Consider the following 23,315-nt stretch of genomic DNA (forward strand, 5'->3'; position numbering starts at 1 on the left):
AGAAAATGGTGCTGTAGGAGGGAATCGAACCCGGGCCTCCGGCATGCGAGACGGCGACACTACCACTCCCCCACGACTGTTCGACTCTTGGAAGTGAATGAAGGCGCGTCTAGAGAATGCACACATGTCTAAGAAACCTATTTTCGAGATATGTACTAAGGCGGGCATGAATAATTTAATTATGAGCATGAAAATTACAGATATCCCAATTAAGTGAGTAGCGAAGCACGTTTCCAGTGAATTTCCTTCGTGCATGGCGTGCAGTCGTAGCTTCATCATGCGGCGCCCACTGAAACCTGAACACTAAATGTACGGTGATGGTGCAGCAGGTACTGCAAGTCTAGTGAATGCACAGATGTCTTAGAAACGGATCTTCGAGTTATGTACTGAGGCATTCATGAACGGGCGACATGGATGGGAATGAAGACGCAGGCACTTCGACGAGCTCCGGTGCTGGCAGTTGTCCGGAACGCACTCAACGTTACAAGACACCAAGCCGCGGCTAGTTGCCCGATACACCACAGCTTCCACTCTGTAACCAGGTTCAACAGTAGTTAAACAATGACAAAAATTTTTTTGTAACACACGTGGCCAGTGCATGAAAAAAAGAGAGTGCATTAAAGCTTTCTCAGACCCATTGAAGCTGTGTCAACTTTCCGTAAAATGGCCATTGGATATTGAAGGAGTTCGACCTACGTGGTGAGCTGACTTATTTGTGGAGCGTAGGATCTACTGGTGGGGGACCTCCATCTGCTGGTCTTAATTGCGATTGCTTTGTTGTGCCACTGTTGTGTTTAAGTGCTGACTCCATGACACCTGCTAGGCATATACTCTGCACATGCAACTCTACCCTGCATCAGGTTTCAGAAAGTGGCACCCATCTCCATGTAGCTCATGCTAGCATCCCTTTTTGTGCTCACGCCATCGTGCTTGATTTGTGAATTTCAAGCGGAGATGAGCGGCTGTGGCAGTCGCAGTCAGCTCAGGCTCGTCCCGTGGAAGCCAAGGGCACTGCGCGTTCTCCAATCGATGCAAACCACCGGCTGGGTCCGGTGCATGTGCACCGTGGGTAACATGAGCGCAGACACCTGGCAGGTGCAGATCTTACACTGCACTTGCGTCTGCTACTGCGCACATGCACAGACTGGCTCCGGCATACATGCAGGCGTGCAGGCTCGCGGTGCATGCGCCTGGCAGGCAATCATGGAGTCAGGGCATTGGCTGCTTGTGTCCCACAGTGCTGTCTTAGAGGAGGTGTCCCGAACTGAAACCACATGATGCAAGCATTCCAGAAATGTTATTCATGTGAGACAAGTACTTTCAGATTTAGAATGCTAAACATGCAGATCGAACAAATAATGCATACTTTTCTATTCGACCGAATATTTGAAATTGTTGAATTTTTGCACACCCCTTAGTTCTTTTTGATTGACACAACTTTGAGCAGTGCAATGTCTGTATTGTTTGAAATTAGGAGGGAAATGTTGAAGAATTGTTGTTGGATAACTCATGCACGATTATAAAGCTAAGGGGAGACGCGAGTCTTGCAATGACAAAAAAAGTGTGAAAATTTCGATTTTGCAAAAATGGCATATTCAGGATCAAAAAACTCTAAAGTTCCTGCCTAAAAATGTTTCAAGTCTAAATTTGACCTCCAACGATACTAAAATATCAATATGTTTCGTGCCAGCCTATGAAATCTGGAAATGGTGATTTCATTGCGAAATGCGGCAGGACTTTACACTGCTCGCTTCCCATGACTTTGTTTTGTTTTGGTTTTATTTGAAAGCTAGGCCCCTTCCCCACTACCCGGTATTACTCACTACTGCGAAATATTTTTGGAACGACGTGCGCATTCCGCTCTTTTTGAGGCTTCTACAACGACCTCCGAATGACTGACGCACACACTTCAAATGCGATTTTCTTAGCTTCATGCTTTTTGTCAACTTGACTAGCCTACAGAAGTTTTTGATTATGTTTTTACGGTGCAATTTCAATTTACCTTATGTTGTTGATTTCAGAAAAGAACAAAACTATGGAGCTATGCTGTTTTTGTTTGGCTGAGTCAAACATTTCAAATTTTGTGAACCATAATGTCGCATACCGGTATGGGGCTTGGACAAAATTCAACATTTTTGTGTAATGGTGTACTTCAAAAATACTAATATGATTAGCATAGCTCCAGATAGTGGTCTTTGGCTACAGGCCCATTTCAGTTTGAACCAAAAAATTTAGAAAGAAAGTGTCTTAACTACCCGTAAGAATTTAACTAATTAGGCTTCAGTTATTTTCCTATAATATTTGAACTAACTGAATTATATTGAAACTAATTATATTGTAAACAGGAAGAAGAAACACAGATACATACCTGATTTTATCTCTATACATTTAATAATGAAAATGTTCATTTCAGGACCCGCGTCTTCCCTTAATTAAGAAAAGCAAGAGGGTAAATTAACGGATCAGGAATTTTCTTGTCTCTGCCTTTTTGGTTGTATTTTGCTCTGTGGTGCTTATACTGTAAGTCTCTTAATTTGAAGCTGGTCTAGCTTTGCTAAGAATGCATTGAACTCTGGCCACGAAGAGAGTTCCTTTCTTGTTTTTTTTTGTTCTTCCATCTCTCGCTCAGAGCGTGGGGAGTGCTGTCATGGAAATTGACAGGGGCACAGTGGCGCATGCGCTAGACGAGGATCGCCGCAACGTCTTCCAGATCAGCAACGGCAAAAAGTAAGTGTCATCATTTCACATGACACTGGGTGACAAGTTTTTTGTGGACACAGGAAGCACGGTAACACTGTAGTTTTATTGCAAGGAACATGTGCACAGTTCCTTCATCGTATTATGGTGCTAGTGGCTTTCTTAAAAGGGGGAGAGGTTTAAGGAGCTGATGAAATGAACAGGAAATGGGACATGATAATGGGGACACTCCAGGTGAACAGGGAATACCGAGGTAGCTGGCAGGTTTCTCTAAACCTTTTTGCTTAGTACTACATATTGCATGTAGTTATTTCAGTTTGCACTTAGTGCAAGTGCCTTCTTGTATATCTTGTTTCTAATTGTTTTGGGCATTTATTGTTTGTAGAACATCTCAATGTTCATGTAGTGAGGCCTTCGAGGTGTGTGAATAATTATATAAAATTTTTAAAAATCTGTGTAAAGTGTGAACAAAAGAGCTGAAGCATTGTGCTAACAATTCTCATGTGAGCTTCACTGTCATTTGGCTACTCATATGTGAGACTGACGGCTTCCTGTCGTAGCATTTGTGAAGCAGAAGATTGATGATGCGACTTGTTGCTTGGAGGAGGCTGATTTCGATGGGGAGTGGAAAGCGTAGGAGGGTCTTTGCGGACTTCAGGTCTGTTGCATTTTGGTCATCACACGGCACGGATGTGCACGTAAGGGGGTAAACAGTAATGGCAACTCTTTCAATAGATCTTTTTTTTTTTTTGTAAGGAGTACTGTGGCACTGCATGATTTATGTGTTTGTGTGTTATATGTGTGCATGTGCACAGGTTTGGTCCCAGCTCATAATTGGCAGGATGATTTTTTTTTTCATCGTTTTCTTTCCAGTGTGGCACGGAGAGGGAGCAGCATAAGAATGACAACTCCACGGTGTGCTTGAGATTTTTTTTCTCTGATACAATTCCAAGTATAGTTGCTATAGCGAAGGCTGGTGCCCCAGGATTCGAGCAGTGCACACAAAGACACTGACATTCAGCAGCAGTGCCACTGTCAGTTGGTGCTCACAATGGGGCTTTCAAAATATTAAAAATTACCCGGGAAAAAAGAGATTAGGTAATCAGTATGGACACGGTGCATTTTTGATACAGGCATTGCACCAGGTTATCATGCATCATGTGAAAGGACTTAATCCTATAATGCAAGGCGGGTGAGGGAGCAAGGTGTTTGTACTCATGTTCAGTTTTTTTTTTTTGCTTGTATATCGCTTTTGATCGAACTCATCTTTGGGCCTGCACATCTGGGCAGTGGTACAAATTGTGTAGTGTGCTGCTTTTTTCTTGTTCATGCTGCTACCTTCTGAAAAGTGCATTATACAAAGCAGCCAGGGCCACTTCAAAACGGGCCAGAAATGTTTGAGGCTTAAGAATACAACTGTTAGCATTGAAATAATTCAAGATGTATGTTAGCCAATGCTCAGAATGCGAAATGGTGTGACCTTTTGTTATTTCGATTGTTAGTGACTAAGTTTTGTTGTCAATTGAGCGAGTGGTAATTGGAATCGGCAGAGCGTTGGTGTGTTAACGTTTTTGCAGTTTGGATGGGGATACAGGCGATTTGGGCTTGGGACTCGAGCAAAACAGATGGAGCATAACCTCAGCAAGTTATTAACTCAGTGACTGAATTCTAAAACCTGTCTGCTGTCCTATGGGCCTGTGGTATCAATGACAGGCCTTAGGTTAAGCTCTTGATGGGCACAGGGTAGTGTTCAGTTTACAAATAGGCCTTAAAGGGAATTTTGCCAACTCTCACTGGCTAAGTTTCTTCCACTCTTACCCCCTCTCATCAGTTTACGTACGCTAACATGGAATTAGCTACTTGTCCACTTGCTTACCAGGGCCGGCTCATGTGAAATATTTTTGCTGGAAAATATTTGGGTTGAAAGATATTGAGTGTTGAATAGATGGTACCAACCTTCAGGCATGTTTTGAATCGCTGTTGCCCTTCTCTGCTGTGCAGGTCAGTAGTTCTTCAAGCTCTGAGTGAGCCGGAACGGGACGAGTGGATCACCACGGTGATGAACATTGCCGCCGAGTGCCACCCGGGTGGCCGGTCACACTCTGTGCCCAAGGAGGCACCCGCGGCCAAGGTACGCAGGACACCGCTCCAGAGCAGTTCTAGAAAACTCGTGTACCACTTCAGCAGTGTGGCTGTCTGTTTATAGAATCGGAGAGCACATTTATTTGGCAGCAGAAAACTCTAATGACTTTATGCTGTTAATTACCTCATGCTGGCACGTAAGGTGGCTATGAAAGTAGCTCAGCGTTCAGTGCCTGCTTAATAGAGAAATGTTCTAGATAGAGAATGTTCAAGTTGTGGTGGCTTATGCTAATGAAAAACTGTTTTTGGCGGTAGTGTTGCATCTTTGAAAACCCAGTTGCTTTCTGTTGTTTGAAATTGAAAGCAAAGCTGCAAGCACCTTATTTTTAGTGAGAATTTTATGGTGACGCCATTGCATCACTGATCTCATATGAATTGTTGTACTTTAAGTTTACACCGCTGCTTAAGATAAGTCGTCTCTTTTTTTTTTCATTCTGCTATTACCCAGGTTTTATCCCTCAGATTACTTTTAATATGTTGTTGTTCCATTGAGAACTAAAAACTTCCATTTATCATTTCAAGCATAAGCAGTCACTAACCGATAACGGATTTGATTCTTGCCATGCAATTTGTTAATCTGTTCTTTCACTCTCCATGTGTTTCCTCTCTGATGGTTCCACACCTAATGATAGTATGAATGAAATTATGTGAAATGAAATAGGGTAGATTCAAATTTTGTGGACGGCAGCTTATGGCCTGCCATGGTTAGTCACTGGCTGTAACCTTCAGGTGCTGAGCCCAAGGTTGTCGGATCGAACCCTGGCCATAGCGGCCACATCTCAATGAAGCTAAATGGCCTAAATTGCCTGAGTACTGTGTCACATCAGTGTTTATTTAAGAACTTCAGGGGGGTCGAAATGAATCCTGAGCCCTCAACTAGTGTCCCTCATGGCCCATGTGCACCTTTAGCTGTTAAAACTTCCATTCCCTGGTGCCATACCATTCCATACCGTACCGCACCGTACCACACCGTATCATGTCGTACCGTACTGTACCGTACCGTACCATACTATACCAAACCGTACCATAAGCTGGTAGCTCAGTGGTTATGGGGCTCGGCTGCTGACCCAACAGGTTCAATTCCAACTATGGCGGTCGCATTTCGATGGAGGCGGCTAGAGGCCCGTGCACTGTGCGACGTCAGTGCACGTTAAAGAACGCCAGGTGGGCGAAATTTTCCGGAGTCCTACACTACGGTGTCCTTCAGAGCCTGAGCCGCTTTGGGACATTAAACTCTGTAAACCAAACCGACAGCATACCATACCGTACTATGTGATGCCATGCCATGCCATAGATTGCCATACCATATGGCTTATGGAAGCAAAGGTTGCCTGGGCCATTTGTGTTCTTTTTGTAGTGGTCATAAAAATGACCAGGTTAAGGTCAGCAACAGAGCACCTCTGTTGCAGGGCCTGTCTGGCCTTGTGTCTGTGAGGCCTCAACAGGGCAGCAGTGTAATGATTGGTGCTGGTAAGTGACAAAAGCATGCCTTTGAGCAGAAATATAAGGACAGATGCAAAGACATGTCCCACAGTGAAGATATGAAGTGGAAAGCTAAGGCAAGCAAGGAGGAACATTTACTATGCCCTCAAGGAAAGAGGAAGTGTTGTTGTCAGATGCATCGCTGCCAGCATATGCACATATACTACTTGTCTCTTCCGCGCAATGCAGACGGAACGGACCCCATCCCTACCTAACGCAACACCTCTGGGTGCCGCACCTGCAGCTGCTGCACCTCCGAGTCAAGACCAGTGAGTGTGGGTGCGGGTGTCCCTTCACAGACTGGACAGAGTTTCAAATTTTGATCTTCAGTAGAGAAACACTGGCATGGCAGTGTGTCGCAGATGCAGTGGATGTGCCAATTCACTGGACCGCTAAGGGCACTGAGCTAATGCACTGGCGAATGCTGGAATCGGTGCTTGCATCTGCGCTTATGTCTGTCTTGCTGTCAAATCATGAACGGCAGTTTACCAGTATCTCTCAAATGAAAAGTATATAACAGCTGTATCTTACCGGTACTCACCTACGGGGCAGAAACGTGGAGGCTAACGAAAAAGGTTTAACTTAAATTGCAGACAGCGCAGCAAGCTATGGAAAGGAAGATGACAGGTGTGACGTTAAGGGACAGGAAGAGGGCAGAGTGGGTCAGAGAACAAACGCGGGTTAATGATATACTAGTCGAAATCAAGAAGAAATGGGCTTGCTCAGGGCATGTATTGTGAAGGCAAGATAACCGAGGTAACGGACTTTATACCAATGGAGGGCAAACATAGCATATTGTGCCGTAAAGTTAGGTGGGTGGATGAGATAAAGTTTGAGGGGATAAGGTGGCTGCAGTTAGCACAGGACAGGGTTAATTGATGAGGTGTGGGACTAGCCTTTGTCCTGCTGTGGACGTAGTCAGGCTGATGATGATCAAGCTCAACAGCGCAGGTGCAGGAGTAGGAGCCCCTCACATGTGGCTGCTTTTTCATCAGAAGATCTGAGATGCATGGATGGAGACTGCGTGCTCATCCTTGCATGTGGTTTGCACCTCAAGTGGCTCTGTATGAGTGTACCAGAGTGACTTGCTTTGTGTTCACTCATTTTCTGTCAGGTAGGCATTACTTAGCCCTGTAATGGCCTTGGATGAGGCCAGTTTGTTTTTGGCCTTGGCTCATATCTGGCTTTTTAGGAACCTACTTTGTTGGGTATATTCTAGTGCATTCATACAACGGTTCTTGGCAAGCTCAGCATGTTGAGCAACTTCCCACTTAATTCTGATCTGTTATAGTGATTCTGGCTAGCAATTACACTCATCAAACATTGCACAGCTCGCAGAGGAAGCAGCGAGAAGTGAACTGCAAGATGGCAGGAATGGGCCTTTATCCCGAGACTATGTCGCGACATCACGAAGACGTTGTGGAAGACAGTCGTAGTGATGTGGTTTCTTATTATTCAAGCAAACATAGTAGTGACGATTCCATGAAAGGAGGTGATTCTAATTACGATACCGAAGAGCCATCAGTTAATGAATCGAGTTGTCATGAGTGGCGTTGCATTGATGTCAGCAACACGTCGGCAACACCGCAAAAATTTGCATTCAAGGGATCACTTGCCTATGCAGTTGGCTGTACTGTGGACCGATCTGTAGGCAGGGAAGACCCAGCAAAGCAGTGCACTTGTGTGAATGCAAAAATAAAAATGTCAAATAATTACTACTAATTCGAAGTAAAATCACCAGTGCACTACTTTTCACTTCTGACTGGTTGTCGCAAGTGCACACTGGGATGCACGTCTTGGCTGTTGTCTTTTTGCAGTCTGGCTGCAGCACGGCCAAAGCCAGCGACCCAGCAGGACCTGAAGGAACTGGCAAACACCCCAATTCAGTTCGACATGTTTTCCCCCTCCGAGGACAAGAGTTCGTCTGGGCAGTCGCCAAAGGATGCGCCAGCTGTGTGCGTACAACTGGCAAGGCGGCTTGCTTTTTTCTTTTCCCTCACATTTCACAGCATTAACAGCTGTAACAGGTCTGATTCGGTAAAACGTGTGATGCGAAAAGCCTGTACAGGTGAAAGTCATGATGGGAATAGATGAGAAAGTGTGTATAATAGCATAGTGTCAGTATGACATCTTGCAAGCAGTTTTTTGTTGCTCTTAGGGAATGCGAAGCGTCCTGGGCTCAAGCTCTGCTTTCATCGCTGGTAAGAGTTTTCAAAGGGGTAGGGTATTCATGGCTGGTGAAACCACATTGCCACACGATACAATTCATGACACCAACTAAACACCAGGAAAGGAATGCTAGTGGCACAACGTGACGCGGTCTGGATATCTGCAGTGTGGTAGCTGACTTCTGGTAGCTGACTTTGCAATGCCAAAGGGAGCCCAACATGCTATGAGTATGTTCTTGTGAGACAGCCCTGTGGTCCATGTTGCTTATTGCCGAATCAAAACCGTGTCATCTATTTCAAGGACCCATTCTGAAATTTTTACACCAGCACACATTTTTGGTCTTTCTCACGTGAGCAGAGCAAGCATGCCACATTATTTAGCAGCCTACATTCTTTCTTATATTATTTCTTTGTTTCTGTTTTTTTTTTATGTATGCTGTGTATCTTTCTCTGGGTGTTAACAACAGGCGCATCAACCCCTTCGACCAGTGTGGTTCCTCTATCACGATGGAGTCGGCCAAGGACGCGTCGTGCTCCTTCTGGGAGGCCTTCACCGTGCGATTCCTCGGCTCCATGCAAGTGCCCTGTGACAGGGGAGACCAGCTGGTCTGCGAGACCATGCGCCTCATCCTGGCGGCCCGCATGGCACACAACGTGTTCAAGATGGCCGAATCCCACATGGTGGTCAGCCAGAAGGAGCTCAGGTATTGTTAATTAGCCGCACATTATGGTACTATCATTCACCTGTTTGCAGTAGTTCCTGCGGGAGGAGATGGGTATTGGTGGGTCACTGTCAGCAGCATTAGTATGGCGAATGGTGAGCAGTCAATATAACGACAATCATACCTCGATATAACGAACACGGATATTAAGGCGATAGCCTTTAATGGCTCATACTCGCATCCGTCCGTTACATTTTAGGTCACGTGATCTCTCTGCCGCGCTCTCGCCAGCTGCTCTTCTCCTATGTCGTGAAATGAATTCAAGCGCGGAAAATTCAAATCAGTGCAATGAGTCGCAAACGGCTTTCGCCTTCCCGCAGTTAAGAGATATCCAAGTGCCTCCAACGAATTCTATGGATTATTGGCCATATCGAATTCTTTGTAAATATTTTTGACAAACGCATGCAAGTTCTGCTGTATATATATCGAACGCGGTTGGCCATGAAACGTATATATCCAACTCTCCAGTGGCAAATTGGCCATTCGGATGGCAGGTGGCAGGCTTCGCCTCACTGCATAAGTGACTGGTGGTGGTGCGGCAAGCGTTCGGGCCAAGGTTTGCACTTTTAACTCGCCAACAGCGGCGTGTAGGGTTGCATGTCATCCTGTGTCATCCATCGATAGCGCCCTGGAAGCAGCAGCACAGGTGGTTGTAAGTTTACAGTAACAATCCAGCGCTTATAGCTGTCGAGCTGACGTACCGCATTCCACGCGACACGGCTGTGACGCGGGCAAGCCACCGTAGCCAGAGCTTAACCTGCGCTTGCGGTGCTGTGCGGGGAAGCCAACCTAACTGGCACTCGGATTTTTGCGGCCTTCGGAATAGCCTCGAGCGCCGTTGATACGCCGCCAAAACCTGGAAAAACGTCACTCCGTTTCTCTATAAGGATAGCCAGAATCTCTGTTCCTTCGACGACTAAATTGCGCAGCTGTTGCGCGCGTTTCTGATGAAATTTTATATTACGAGTTTTGGCTATAGCGAACTATTTTACGATTTTTTACTTGTTCGCTTAATGAGGTTTCACTGTATTGAAAATTGCTAGTAAGCTAGAATATTGGTAGTGCTGCACATCCATTTGCAGAATTCATTCCCTGAGCCAGCACTGCTGGTAGAAAAGTGAAGGCTTGTTTCTAGCACAGCCTGTTTTGTGCAGATGCTTAGAACTTAGGGTCCTATTGTGACAGAGACTGTGCACTTGTTACCACAGCCTAGCCAGTACGAGAGTCAGACTGCAATAATGTGCGGTGGTTTGAGACATTGAACCAGACTTTTAGGACATTGCCCAACAATCTTTGTTCTTCGTTGTATTCTCCATTGAAGTATCACTGGTGTTCATGCACAAGTATCCGCTTCCTTAGAGTGAACACCGGTAGTGTATGCCACCTTTGCTGTTTTTAATACCACTATTTTTGAACTTTGGCAGCTAAAAAAAAAGAGTACGTACACATAGTTTTCTGTGAGCCCATTGTAATTTGCAGGTGCAGTTCCATAATTTTTTTGTCTCCCACAAAGTGTGCGAGGGTATTAAAGTATTAAAATACCTTATCTTATTTTCCACAGGGATCGATTTTAGCCCCTCTTTTATTGAACTTGTATGTTAACGACCTCAGTCAGGGCATTCTTCATAGCCGGGTCTTTCAGTGCGCAGATGACACTCTTTTAGTATCCCGTCATACTAGTTACAATCAGGCATTGGCTGAATTACAAATTGACACTATAAATTTCATGAGTGAATGTCGCCAAGATAAAACTAAATTAGTTTGTTTTTCACAATTCAATAAAAGTTGTTCCTGTCACCGCTCCAGTGTTTCTTTATTCTCGTCAGTGTAGCAATTGTGCCTGTTCTCCTATTCCATACCGTTCAAGTGTCAGTTATCTTGGTCATCTCAATTTCATCATATCCTGGAACAGTCATTTGGCTAACATTTGTGAAAGGCTGCGGTTAAAGCATTACGCTCAACTTATATAAGGAAAATAATGGCACCTGCATTGGTGTACAGTGTGCTGCGATATATGGAATTTGTTCTTTTTACTTCTGCTCAGTGTTATGGCACAACAAGGTTTATTTGCTTACTCAAATCTATAATCCATGCTGTGATGTATGGTGTGCCAATTGCCAACAATTCTAGTCTTTTTTTGTGTTCGCGTATGTCTTCATTCACGTTTTTTAAAGTAACTGTTATTCTTAAGTATGTGTGTAGTAAGGAATTCTGCCTCCCATATGTTCCCGCTCGAGCATTACATCCATGCGATCGTTTTATTTTGCCCAGAGTATGGACAGGATATGTTGAACATATGTAAGCGCTTTCTATGTGCCAACTGTGTTTAACGACTTACTGAATGATGTTTTTTTTTAAGCGGCCGTAAAGACATGGAGTCTGTTATCTTAGATTTGTATGTTTCGTTTTTTTTTTTAATTCTTTCTTTCTCTGAATTTTCTCTCCTTTTTCTTCCTGCCTATTCTTTAGTCTTATTCTACTTGTTGTGCATTGTGAACCGCAAGTGCTGTATGCTCTGACTTCACCCACGCTGCAGGGCACTGCCCCACAGTCCCTTTATTGGCTTGGGCAGGCCCATATGTGTACTATGACATTGCACCAATAAAGAAGAATTTGCACTGTTCAGGATTCTGGACCCTTCCCATCAGGCTGTGCGTGCCTGCTTCCCATTGGCCGACGTCTCCTTTTGGACTGTGCACAAGGAGAACAACAGGTGAGTCATGTGGCGGGCTCAGTTGTGCCTCAGTATATATTGTGCTCTGTTGAGTTTGTTTGGTGGTTGTTGTGAAAAATTTCTTTCTGTTTCAGTGTTTATTTTCATTTTAAGTGTGTAATCTAGCTTCAAGACATCATTGATGACAGTGGCCAACTGATGAAGCATGAGGTGCTATTAGTTAGAATCCATACCAGTGACACCGACTCAGCATCATTTCAAAAGGCCATCTGGATGTGATGTCTGTTTGACTGATTTTTTTTTGTGTGTGATAGTTTTACCAGATTCTTCAACTGCAAGGCGTTGCTCTTCGTTCATTTGGTTCTGTTCAGTAATGCTGTGATACAGAGCTGAAATTCTGCAACTTTGTGTAATAAATAAAGTTAGCTGAATTTCGATTAGGTTTGAAATTAAATTTTAAGTGTGCAGGTTATGTAGAAGTTTAAATATTACCTTTTTGAGGCAAAAATTTTTGACATTGTGGGAAATTCTGTGTCAGCAATGCAGAAGTTCTAAGCTGTAAAGTGGATTTCATTACTGTTCAGAGCACATTCATGGCACGTCTCACATAAGCGCAATTTCAATTAAAAAGCAACGTCAAAGGCAGTAAGATAATGAAACATTGTTATTCAGTAAAATGGGGCATATTTTATTATTTATTTATTTAAAATACCCTCATGGCCATGCGGCATTATAGAGGGGAGTGGTTATACAAAGCAACGAAACAAAGAAATATGAGCACAATATTACAGAAGGTTGCTAGTTATACAGTGTTAGCTAATGCATCTTGAAATAAAAGGTGATCACTAATTAGTGCCAGTGGTGCGGTAAGGTGGCTCCACTCGTCGAATGTCCTGGGTAAAAACAAATGAAAGTAGGTTTTCGTTCTGCAGAATGGTATTCCAACCTTGTGGGCGTGATTCATCCGTGGTGACACGTACTGCGGGGGTGAAATAAGTTTTTCGTGCAGGTAAGAATGGTGGAAAATGTTTATGAAACAGGCAAAGACGAAATACTCGACGACGGGACGCAAGGGATGGCAGACCGAGACTAGATTTCATGCTGGTTATGCTTGCAGTTCTGTTGTAATTAGAGAGAATGAATCGAGCAGCTGTATTTTGGACCATCTCAAATGAGTGCATTAAGTTCTGGTGATAAGGATCCCATACTGATGCTGCATATTCGAGTTTAGGTAAAATTAGTGTTTTGTACAGTAAAAGCTTCAGAGATGAAGGTGCTTTACCAAAGTTACGGCAAAGATATCCAAGTGTTTTGTTGGCGTTGTTAACAACATGTGTGACATTAGCAGGGCACGTAAGGTCATTAGTAATGTGAACACTGAGGTATTTATAAGAGTGTACAGAGTCTATAGCAACCCATGCAACCCATGCTTTGAGCACATGTATATTTTTGTATACACATTGGAAACACTCAGAGCATTATTTATTAATGGTATGATGTAATTTAATACCTTGGCAATTTAGTTATGTGAAATATTTATTGCTGTTTACTTCATTTTATTAAGAGCGGAGCTCTCACTCTCCGAGCCGCAACTTTGACGGTCACAAAATATGCCATTTGACCTCTAAACCGGAGGAGCAGCTTGATGTCATACCGCATGTCTTGCCACAGCTGCGCCGGCCGCTGCCGCCTACGGGCCGGGCTCCGCCTACGGGCCGGGCTCCGCCGCTCGCCTGATCACATGACTAACCATGTGACTAACCATGTGATGCGCCACTTCGTGGGCTGCCACTTCGCCATCGTCGCTCCGCCGCCCATGCAGTATATAAGTGCGGCAGCTACGTTCGCTTTCAGTACTCTCTCCGCACAGCCATGGAGGCCCGGGCCTAGTGAAAGAATGGTTTGGCACAGAAATCACGCTGCGTCCAATCACCCAGCCAGCATTTCTCATCGAGCCGAGGCGCTGCGAAAGCGGAATGCTAAACGTGAATCAGGCAAAAAAATGTGTAACCTTGCTTAGCTAGAGCTTCCGCTCGTCGCACTATGTATAACAGAGCTAAACCACTGCCAGTTTTTTGAAGCAGCGTGAGATTTTTTGATTTTCATTGATCATTTTGTTGCCCACACACTGCTTCACATGAACGGGTTTTGTTGGCACCCTTAAATTTTCGAGGATTCATCTGTTCTTGAAACAAGTTGTATATACATCTGAAGACATTGCTTGTTATAACTGTTCGGTAGCAACATATGTGCATGCTTGCTTTGTGGTATGTTTCCAAGCAGTAAACTGAGCAGTTCTGCAAGCTAGGCACTTCTGTCTAGATAGTTGGAGCTAACAGTTGGTATTAGTTGGTTGGTAAGCGTATATTTCAGGACCGCGACTGGGAGCTAAAATGTTGCACTTTAACACTACAGAGGATGAATGTTGTTGGAAAACACTGGCTAAAGGGTGTCTTCCTGTGTGCAGGCTGCTGGGTTTCATCACAATAACTCCGGGTGAAGGCCCACCCACCTACAGGTGCTACGTTTTTGAAGTCAACACAAGTGCAGAGGAGGTGAGTGTTGCCAGAAAAAGGAGGGGTGTGCAAATGTTTGAAATTTTCTAATAATGAATCGAATATTCTATTTGTGATTCACTGAGCAAATCAAATAGTGCTCATTCAAAATTATTCAAAGTGAGCTGAACAGATTCTAGAGTTTTTAAAGTTTTCGAATAACTGTCCTGGAGGTCGAATAGAGCACGTCGTGGTCTTCTTCGACGACTGTTTCACAAAGCAGGGTCTGCTCCGACACCACGCAGCATGCTGCCATTTTTGCCGGAAGGACTGTTAGCACCGTGACGCGGTCTATTCCTGTGCCACTGTTCATAATTCTGTTACATATGGCCTTCAAGGTTGGGCGATGCAACACGGTTCAGCCAGGATATGCAAACTCTGCCATCATGCCCAATATTGTTGGAGGCTGTGGCTCATAACTCCAGTCTATCTCAACTACCGAGGTGTGGCACTAGTTTGTTCACTGGCGTCATCATCATCATCAGCCTGACTACGCCCAGTGCGGGACCAAGGCCTCTCCCATATCCCTCCAATTAGCCCTGTCCTGTAGATCCATAACAGCGCGACAGATGGGACAGAGAAGAGAGGACACAACACAACGCAGCGCTCTGTGTTGTGTCGTCTGTTCTCTGTCCCGTCTGCGCGCTCTTATGGATCTTTGTGAGCACCAACTCGCCCAACAAATGGTATTGCCCTATCCTGTGCCAGCTGCAGCCACTTTATCCCCTGTTCCATCTTCTTTCTTGTCCCTGTTGCTGCGCTGCTTTTTTTTTTTTTCACTTTATCCCCGCAAACTTCTTAATCTCCTCCACCCACCTAACTTTCTGTTGCCGCTTGCTACGCTTGCCTTCTCTTGGTCGTCAGTAGCAAAAGGTAATTTTCCTCTGTGCATGACATGACAGTCACAGAGTTAACATACTGACCTTGTGCTGTATGCCCCCTAGTGAAGATCACTGTTGCGTCTTGCGACAGATGCAGCTTTAACTCCAAGAGTTATAGCGCCACCGCTAGTGCTTTACTCTTTCTCATGAATAATGGCTTCGTGCAAATATTTGGGCCAGTAAGAAATAATCATGCAGATATTGAGTTCATATTCAATTCGGTTTTTAACTACACCATTTGTATTCAATACGTTACCAAAGCTAGGCTATTCATATTGGATTCGGTTTTGAAAAATTACTTTTCACGCATCCCAAGCATCCGTGCTTCAGTTTCCTCCTTTTTGCACACAGCTGAACATCCGTGATGCATATCATATGGTCATGTATAACTGTGGTCACCAATACAATGTTCCCTTTCTGAAGTGCCTTGAAATCGATTTGTGGGATTATCCACATCAAAAGAGGCAACACACATCTTATAAGGTTCACATCTGACTCTCTTCCAAATTGCGAAAGTTTGCTGCTAAATTTCAAGGGTCAGTTCCCAGCGAGCATGTGTGCAGCGAGGATTATGCTCGGAATGAAAGTGCAGCACTGAATGGTCATGACTGTCGTGAGGATAAGGCCTGAATGTGAGAAAGGAAAGAGAGGTTGATCCTCTCTGCCAAAAAAATTGCATGAAATAAATTGGACGGACTACTTCTTGAAAAGGACCAACATTACAAATATCTCGGGGGTCTATTTTTCAGAAAATTTAACATGGAACAGACACATTGAATACTTAACCTTAAAGTCATCTCCTTTGCTAAACCTTGTTAGACGTAATTTTTATAAAGCCCCCCAGAAAGTAAAAGAACTGCTTTACATAACAAACGTTCGTCCGGTGCTCAAATACGCTTGCGCGGTATGGGACTCTCAAAGCTCTTATCTTATAAAAAAGCTTGAATGCATTCAAAACCACGCTGCAAGATTTGTTTCTGGTAATTATAATTTCCGTAGCAGTATTACATTAGTTAAAGAGAACCTTGGTTGGAAAACACCAGCACACCACTGATTACCTAACTGCAAAATTAGAACTTTTTTTCCGAATCTACTCTGATCTCACAGAAATAAATAAGAACTTGTATATTTTCCCTCCCCACTCCATCTCTTAACGATGTGATCACGAGCTGAAAGTTCTTAAAATGCGCTGTCGTATTGATGTCTACCGTAATTAATTTTTTCCGCATGCTTCCGCACACTGGACTAGGCTTCGCAAGAGCATCGGTGAATGTAAAACGTGTTCAGAGTTTCTGTCGTTATTATCACACAGTCTGCCGTAGATTAATATCATCCCATTTACTTCATATCTTTTGGCTGGCATCGCGCTTCATGCGATAGTGTACCCTTCCCATTTCTGTGTCGTGGTTTTTGCACCGTGGTGCCCTGAAGACCGTTTGCCGTCAAGATGACTTATCGATGTTACGTATTTTCTTTCGTCCTTGCTTTTACCAAAATAGCTGCAAATTGTGTGATGTAGAAGCTGTCGCAGTTTTCTGCCCAGTTTTTGATGATTTTTTGTGAATAGCCTTACTGTTGACCTTAGCTCTTGTGGCTGGCTACATATATTCAAGCTACCCTCCTTTCACCTTGTATGGCTGTGATAGATGAAGTACCACAAAAACTGGTCACATAATAATAGAGGATATTTCGAATTTTGTTTTTTGAATTTTAACTGAACATACCAGTGTGGTCACGTTAAGGTTGCAGAAACTGCAAATATACTACTAAACTGTAAGAACCTCCTCGTGCACTGCAATTTTGTGTTAGACATTTGTCAGATGGCAGAGCAGCTTTGAATACGCACATTGGTTACGTATACAAGCATACATTATTAATGCAATTGCATTGGAGTTGTCGTGACAGCAAATCCCCGCCAGTGTCCGAGATGAAATTTGCTGATTGGTCATAAGAGGTCACATGACCTTGTGTCATCATCACCACCTGCCCCGATGGGCCACCCTGATTGGTCAAGAGAGGTCGCGTGGCCTTCTGATGTCATCACAACTAGCCCATTGTGGCAGGTGGCAACCTGGCCACCAGATTGTGAGCAACCTGCCCACTGTGGCAGGTCACAATTATATTAATGATTGGTGAGTGGTCACGTGCCCTTGTGACGTCATCAAGATTTGCCCACAGGGTTTTAAGCAACCTAGTTTCTGGACAGCAACCTAGATAAAAAATTGAAATCAAAATCAGAAAAAAAAAGGTGGTACACATATGCAAACGTTGGCACCGTCAGAGCATAGCAGATAGGTGCTTTTGCAGCTAGCGGTCTCAATATGGAGGTCGACGGAACAAATATTGCAAAGAAACTTATGCAAACACACACAGAAGTTGCAGCAGAAACTGCGACAAATGTGAAATCTAATGCTGTCACATTCCACTCTTATGGTGACTTAATCGTCCCCATAGGTTTTTTTTTTTAATTTTTGCCACGAGACGATAAATGTGAATTAAATAAAAGAAGCAATCAATCACATCTCTTAATCCCAGGCATGTATAGTGCAATTCAAAGAATCTTGTGGCTGGTAGTGAAACTGAAAGGCTGGAAGGATTGGACTTTGAGGCAGCAAAGTTTCAAATCGGCAGTGGATAGTTTGCAATTAGGAGATCAAAAAAGCACGTGTTACTGCTAGAAACTTGTACAGCTAATCTAGAAGGTGTCAAAAAGCTGAAATTTTGTGTTGCTCAGAGAGGTCAACTGAAGAAATGTCTTTTCCCTTTTCATCATTGGAGAAGGGAGGCAGTGTGTAAAAGAAAAAAAATTAACACTAGCAGTGTTGTGCTAATGCACATGAATACACATTTTCCTGAACAGTATCAAGGAGCAAAATTTATCGCGACTTGGTGACCTCTTTGGGTTTGTAATTTTTTGTGACTCTTGTTCCAAAAACATGTCTGCACCCTGCCTACCCTGGCTGTTCGCGCACAACAGTGAATAAATGAACAAGATCGCCTTCCTTTGGGATCAACGCAGTCAGCACTTTTTTTTCGGTGCGGCATGCTTTGGCATGCTGATTAAGTGGTGTGCCTAGTCAAACTGACCTTACTTTTTTCTTGTCTTATTTGCCAGGTGTGCAATGCCTTGGCAGTGGCTGCCAACATTGCCCTCAAAGCTCTCATGGTAAGCTTTCATTTGAGTAGCCTGGTCTTTGTTCCACTTTTACATTGTAATAATTGAACAAATTACTATAATTACTATAAATCACTGTATCGAGCCCTGCAGCTCCCCTGCAGTCGTTTCCTATGGTAGTTTGTTTTTGGGGTGTCAGCATGCATTCGAACACAGGGTGAAGTCAAGTCACGTTGGTGAATGCAGCTCCTGTAGTAATGGGAGGCATGGCAGTAAAAGCGATAATTTCAGTAGTATCATTTGCAGAAAAGTAATTCAGCGCTACTTATTTCAGACGAGTGCACACGTAAACATGATAGGACAGGCGCTCATTTCAATTAAGTTTATGGAAACCCGCATGCGTTAACAAGTGTAGTGAGTTCAAGTCAGCGCCCGTCATGTCATGTTTTTCTGTGTGCCCGTCTGAAATAAGTAGCGCTGAATTACTTTTCTAGAAACAGTGCTTCAACTAGCTGCACAGCATGATTTTTAAGTCAGAAGTATATCGGTGTGCCATAATTATCAATACCGAAAAAATAAAGATGTAGTTCTCTTAGAACTATATCCGCACCAGAGGTTTCCCACTGCAATGGCACTAGCACATCGAGGAGATTTTTTTATTTTTAATTGAGCCAGATTGAGAAGCAGAAACTAAGCAAAATATGGCTCCAATGGCAAGAAAATACACAGATCTTTTCTTGGCAAAAATATCAAAACAAAATGGGCCACATAACTATCATGTAAAGCATATCAAATAACAGCTTTGATAATGCTATGGTTGCTGTGGATAACAAACTTTCATGTTTTTCTCAGTTTCTATTAACGTGGATTTGGCTCATTTCAGGAAACACTCCTCATATATAAGCTTGCATGCTTCTCCAAGTATAGAGGGTTGTGAGCAGCACTCTTTTAAGTTCCTCTCGCAGGGTCACTTCTTGTCTCTGTGCCCTTGACTTAACTTCAAGGAACATCACAATTTGATGACTAAGTGATAGTTTTACTTTCTCTTGCTGTGTCTTTCCCATTTTCCTAGGGCCAGCAGCACCAAGAAAAACATGCACAGAAGGAAGATGAAAAGGTAAGCAGCTCATTTTTGCTAATGAATTGCAGAGCTCTCCTGCAGTTTTCAGCCCTGGAAATGAAAACAGTGTTATTGAAGAGCTTGTAGAGAATTATGCGGCAGTGCCCGATTTTGCCTCAAACGAGTGAAGTGACAGCCTCTCGGAGCCTCAAGGTGGTGTTGCAGAGCGATGCCGAAGCTTGATATGCGATGCGCCTCAGCCCAAGTACCTCCAGCACAAAAGCTAGCCCGTGGTAGTATTGCAGATTGGCAAAGTGCGCGCTTGCAGAGTAGAAAACGTGCTTCACTGCAACGCAGCAGCGGATACCAGTTTCAGTGTCACTAGCTCTCAGCGCTTTGTCAAGGCATGACCAGACTGGAGGTGGCGGTGCGCATGCTCATCTCCCCACTCTGGCCTGGCCATTGTTAAGGCAGCGTCTAGCAGAGGTGCAGGAATCGCTGCCAGTGTGAGTGCGTGTCTCGCGGCGCGACCATTCTTGCTCCATGCCCGCGACGGGTTTACTGCGCACCACAATGTGCTGGACCGCCACATATGTGAATTGACCTTTATTTTAGAAAAACTTCCATCTGATTGCAGGGGGTTGACCTATATGTGGAACCAACCTATTTATGGGATGTAAGGTAGTTTTGGAGGAACAACGGGGAGTACTCGCCCCGTGCAGGTGCCCATTGTCGATAGTACGCGTGAGACTCCATCATCAAAAAAGTCATCAGTTTGCATGCAAATCAATTCCTCTAAAGAAAATTCGAATTGCGTGCCGTTTACTGGGCTTGTTCGCAGGCGGTCACTTGCTCGGACGAGCGGTAGGTAACGCGAGAGCAAACTTACGATAGTCTCCGAGGTGCGTGTTGCGCCAGAATCCGAAACTACAGGACGAGTTTGCAGCTCGATTTACCACAAGTCACTCGGGCCGCACGCGAGTGTGCAAGACGGGGTGATCCATGTTTTTTCCCTTTTGATTTTCATTCACTTCAGACAGCCATCCTTGTGATCGCATCATTACGCATTTATTGCTTTTAGTTGTATGCCCGTCTTGATACCATCCTGCAGGATGTGCTCTGTTAATTCAAAATCCTATTTAATTAGATTATTTTTCATGGTCTCGGTGACATTGAATGAACTAGGTTTTAATGTAGCACATAGTCTTCATGGATGTATATCTAAACTACACAACAGCAACTTGCGAATGTGGCGTACTGCTAGGACAGTTGTTACTAAGTACATTGTGAGCACGAGTGACTGCGTACAACCAACCTCTTTCAAAACTAAAACCCTGTCCGTGGAGTGTAGAGAATGGAATGGAGTGTTGTGCTGTCACCTGAAACTTGCACTTGCTGATCATCTGACTCAGTTCCTGCAGTCAGCATTCTTATACTAATTTTGTATTTGCTAGAAACCTTCTTTGCAGCTCAGAATGTGTGTCTTTAACAACATTCATTTGACCTCATTCTGCTGATGCCACGAGTGTAACATCAGCCATGTGTGTCAGGTGGACTACTATAACAGGCATGCAAGGCAGTACAAGGAAGGAGAAAGTTGCAACCTTGCCTTGTTGGAAAAACTACTGTGGACTTTGGCGACAGCGAGCCTCTATGGCAGAGATAATGTTGCACAGTAAAAAGATGCATGCCTCTGTCAAGGGTTACTGTCTGCAGAGCCATTTCAGTTTCGGCAGATGGGCACAGCCATCTTAGGCTTTTTAGATGAAAGTTTAGCTGCCATGTTTAGCACCATGTTACAGCCAATGTACAAGTGCCAATGGGTCTGGAAGACTTGCTTGATTTTCTCTATCATTTTAATTTCATGTAGCTGTGTCCAGAAGCCATGGAGGTTCTGTTTTACAGCAGTAGTTTTTCAATTGCTTTTACTTGTTGATTGAAAGTGAAACAGTCTAAAGGTATGTTCAGATTGGCTGTACTCGCTGCATCAGTTCCATGGCAAATTGCAGCAACACGAGAATCAGTTCGCATAGTGCAGATGAATTAACGAATCTAAAATATACCGTATTTACGCGCATAATTTGCGTCCTCGCATAATTTGCGCACCCTTAACTTATCACCCGGGTTTACAAAAAAAGAAACATTTTTTACTCGCATATTTTACGCACAGCGCTGCGCTAGACCACCATCATGCACGCGGGCTCTATCTACCCTATGGCTCTCCCCAGTAGCATTCGGCTATTCTGCGTGTTTGTTCGGAAAGCTTTTTGAATCTTTTGTGCACTGGGCGTTCATGGTGGTGTCAGGGGCCGCTGTTACAATCGCGGTGGCACCAGTGGCATCGCCATTCGGAACGGCCAGCAGCGCTTCTGGGGAGGATCGGCAGCTGATAGAAGAGCCAACATCGCTGTTTGTTTGGCTGATGCATGTGACTCGACTGCCGGCTACGCTTTTCTTGGTGGCTCTGACGGCTTGTGTTTGGTTGTTCGGTCGTGTCTTGCGATGGGATATCACAACTATACGGCAAGTTTCAAACTGCTTGTCAGCGCCTTATCACGGCGCGGAGCGGCGGCACCAGCGAGAATAACCGCGTGCGCACAAGTTCGCCCATAGACAACAATCCTTGTGTTGGAAAACTTGTGCACACGTGGCTATTCTCACTGGCTTCGCAGCTCCGCGCCGTGATAAGGCGCTGACAAGCAGTTTGGTCGACGCTCGCGCGGCACTGTTAAAGGGACACTGAGGAGAACTCTATCAATTTTTTTTTGTTAGCAAAATCTGATAGTTCGGCATTTCATGGTTTTGTTGCCGCTTGTCCAGGCGCGAAAGATGCATTTATTTCAAAGAAATTTGGATTCGAAGTTGAAAAAGTTTTTCCCGCCCCTCTGATTCAAACTCAGGGAACTCTTATGACGCCACGGCAACTCTTATGACGTCACAGAACGGAGTGACGTGAATCGTGACGTAAACGCAGACTCCGTGATTTCTGCCGGCTTCCAGTGCGGTGTGCAACCTTCCTTTGCAAGCCTCAGAGATTCGTGACATCCATGAACTAAAGAAAATTCCTCCAAGGTGGCGCCTCTTGTCCTAGGAAGTCATCACGCTTGTACTTGCGAGATTGGCCTGTGGCGGCGATACCTGTATTTTGGTTCTTGCTATTTTCTACATTACAAGAGCTTTGTTTTCAGGAAGAGTGGCGTTTTTGTGATCAGGAGCTGCTGTTCTATGGATGCAAGCCAACTTCAATTTCTCCTCAGTGTCCCTTTAAAGAATTGTGTGGTGTGGTAATTGATTTATTGATTCGCGCTTGCTATCCCGGACGAATTTGCGAAAGCAAACATACGGAATCCGGAAATACCGAACACTTGGCTGGGCCGCAAGCAATGACGCTGTTTTAGCGTCTTATTCAGCTTCATGCATGCACCTTCATGCCATCACAAGAGGGGGGGGGGGGGGGGGGGGGGGGGGGGGGGGTTGCGTGGTTTTTCATTTAGAGTGAACTTTTTTTCGGGGGGCGGCCAGCGTGGGGTGCGGGTCCCGGTGCCGACATATACGCAGCAACATAAACTATACCTATATTGCACGTTATGACCTATGTGGAGTTTTTTAAGTCACGCTCGCGAAATCCCCGCGTAATTTGCGCATCCCCTTCTTCGAGCCATAATTTATGAATAAAAAGTGCGCAAATTATGCGCGTAAATACGGTACTCCACGTGCTTCAATGCAGTGTTTATATTACTGCTCATCACCACCCACCGCTGTACCAAGGGTTTAAACAACACTGGAGACAGAAAGAAAACTCTACTGCAGTTTTCATCC

General features: G+C 44.4%; 1 protein-coding gene across 4 annotated transcripts in view; it reads left to right on the forward strand.

Moving 5' to 3' along the window:
* The window catches only part of LOC144099397 (DCC-interacting protein 13-alpha-like), a 64,352-nt gene that overhangs the window by 31,109 nt on the left and 9,928 nt on the right, over positions 1-23,315 (forward strand). For 2 of the 4 annotated variants that reach the window (XR_013307395.1, XM_077632656.1), the window contains exons 11-20: positions 2,630-2,727; positions 3,571-3,612; positions 4,699-4,828; positions 6,511-6,590; positions 8,139-8,276; positions 8,957-9,193; positions 11,838-11,924; positions 14,353-14,440; positions 18,437-18,487; positions 19,509-19,553. Coding sequence is in view for 2 of the 4 variants with exons in the window: in XM_077632656.1 (XP_077488782.1) it covers positions 2,630-2,727; positions 3,571-3,612; positions 4,699-4,828; positions 6,511-6,590; positions 8,139-8,276; positions 8,957-9,193; positions 11,838-11,924; positions 14,353-14,440; positions 18,437-18,487; positions 19,509-19,553 (996 nt within the window). In the remaining 2 variants the exon portion in view is untranslated. The remainder of the gene's footprint in view (positions 1-2,629; positions 2,728-3,570; positions 3,613-4,698; positions 4,829-6,510; positions 6,591-8,138; positions 8,277-8,956; positions 9,194-11,837; positions 11,925-14,352; positions 14,441-18,436; positions 18,488-19,508; positions 19,554-23,315) is intronic. The other 2 variants (XR_013307396.1, XM_077632657.1) reach the window with 1 other exon arrangement.

The sequence above is a fragment of the Amblyomma americanum genome, chromosome 7 (genome assembly GCF_052857255.1).
Source record: "Amblyomma americanum isolate KBUSLIRL-KWMA chromosome 7, ASM5285725v1, whole genome shotgun sequence".
Classification (NCBI taxonomy): Eukaryota; Metazoa; Arthropoda; class Arachnida; order Ixodida; family Ixodidae; genus Amblyomma; species Amblyomma americanum.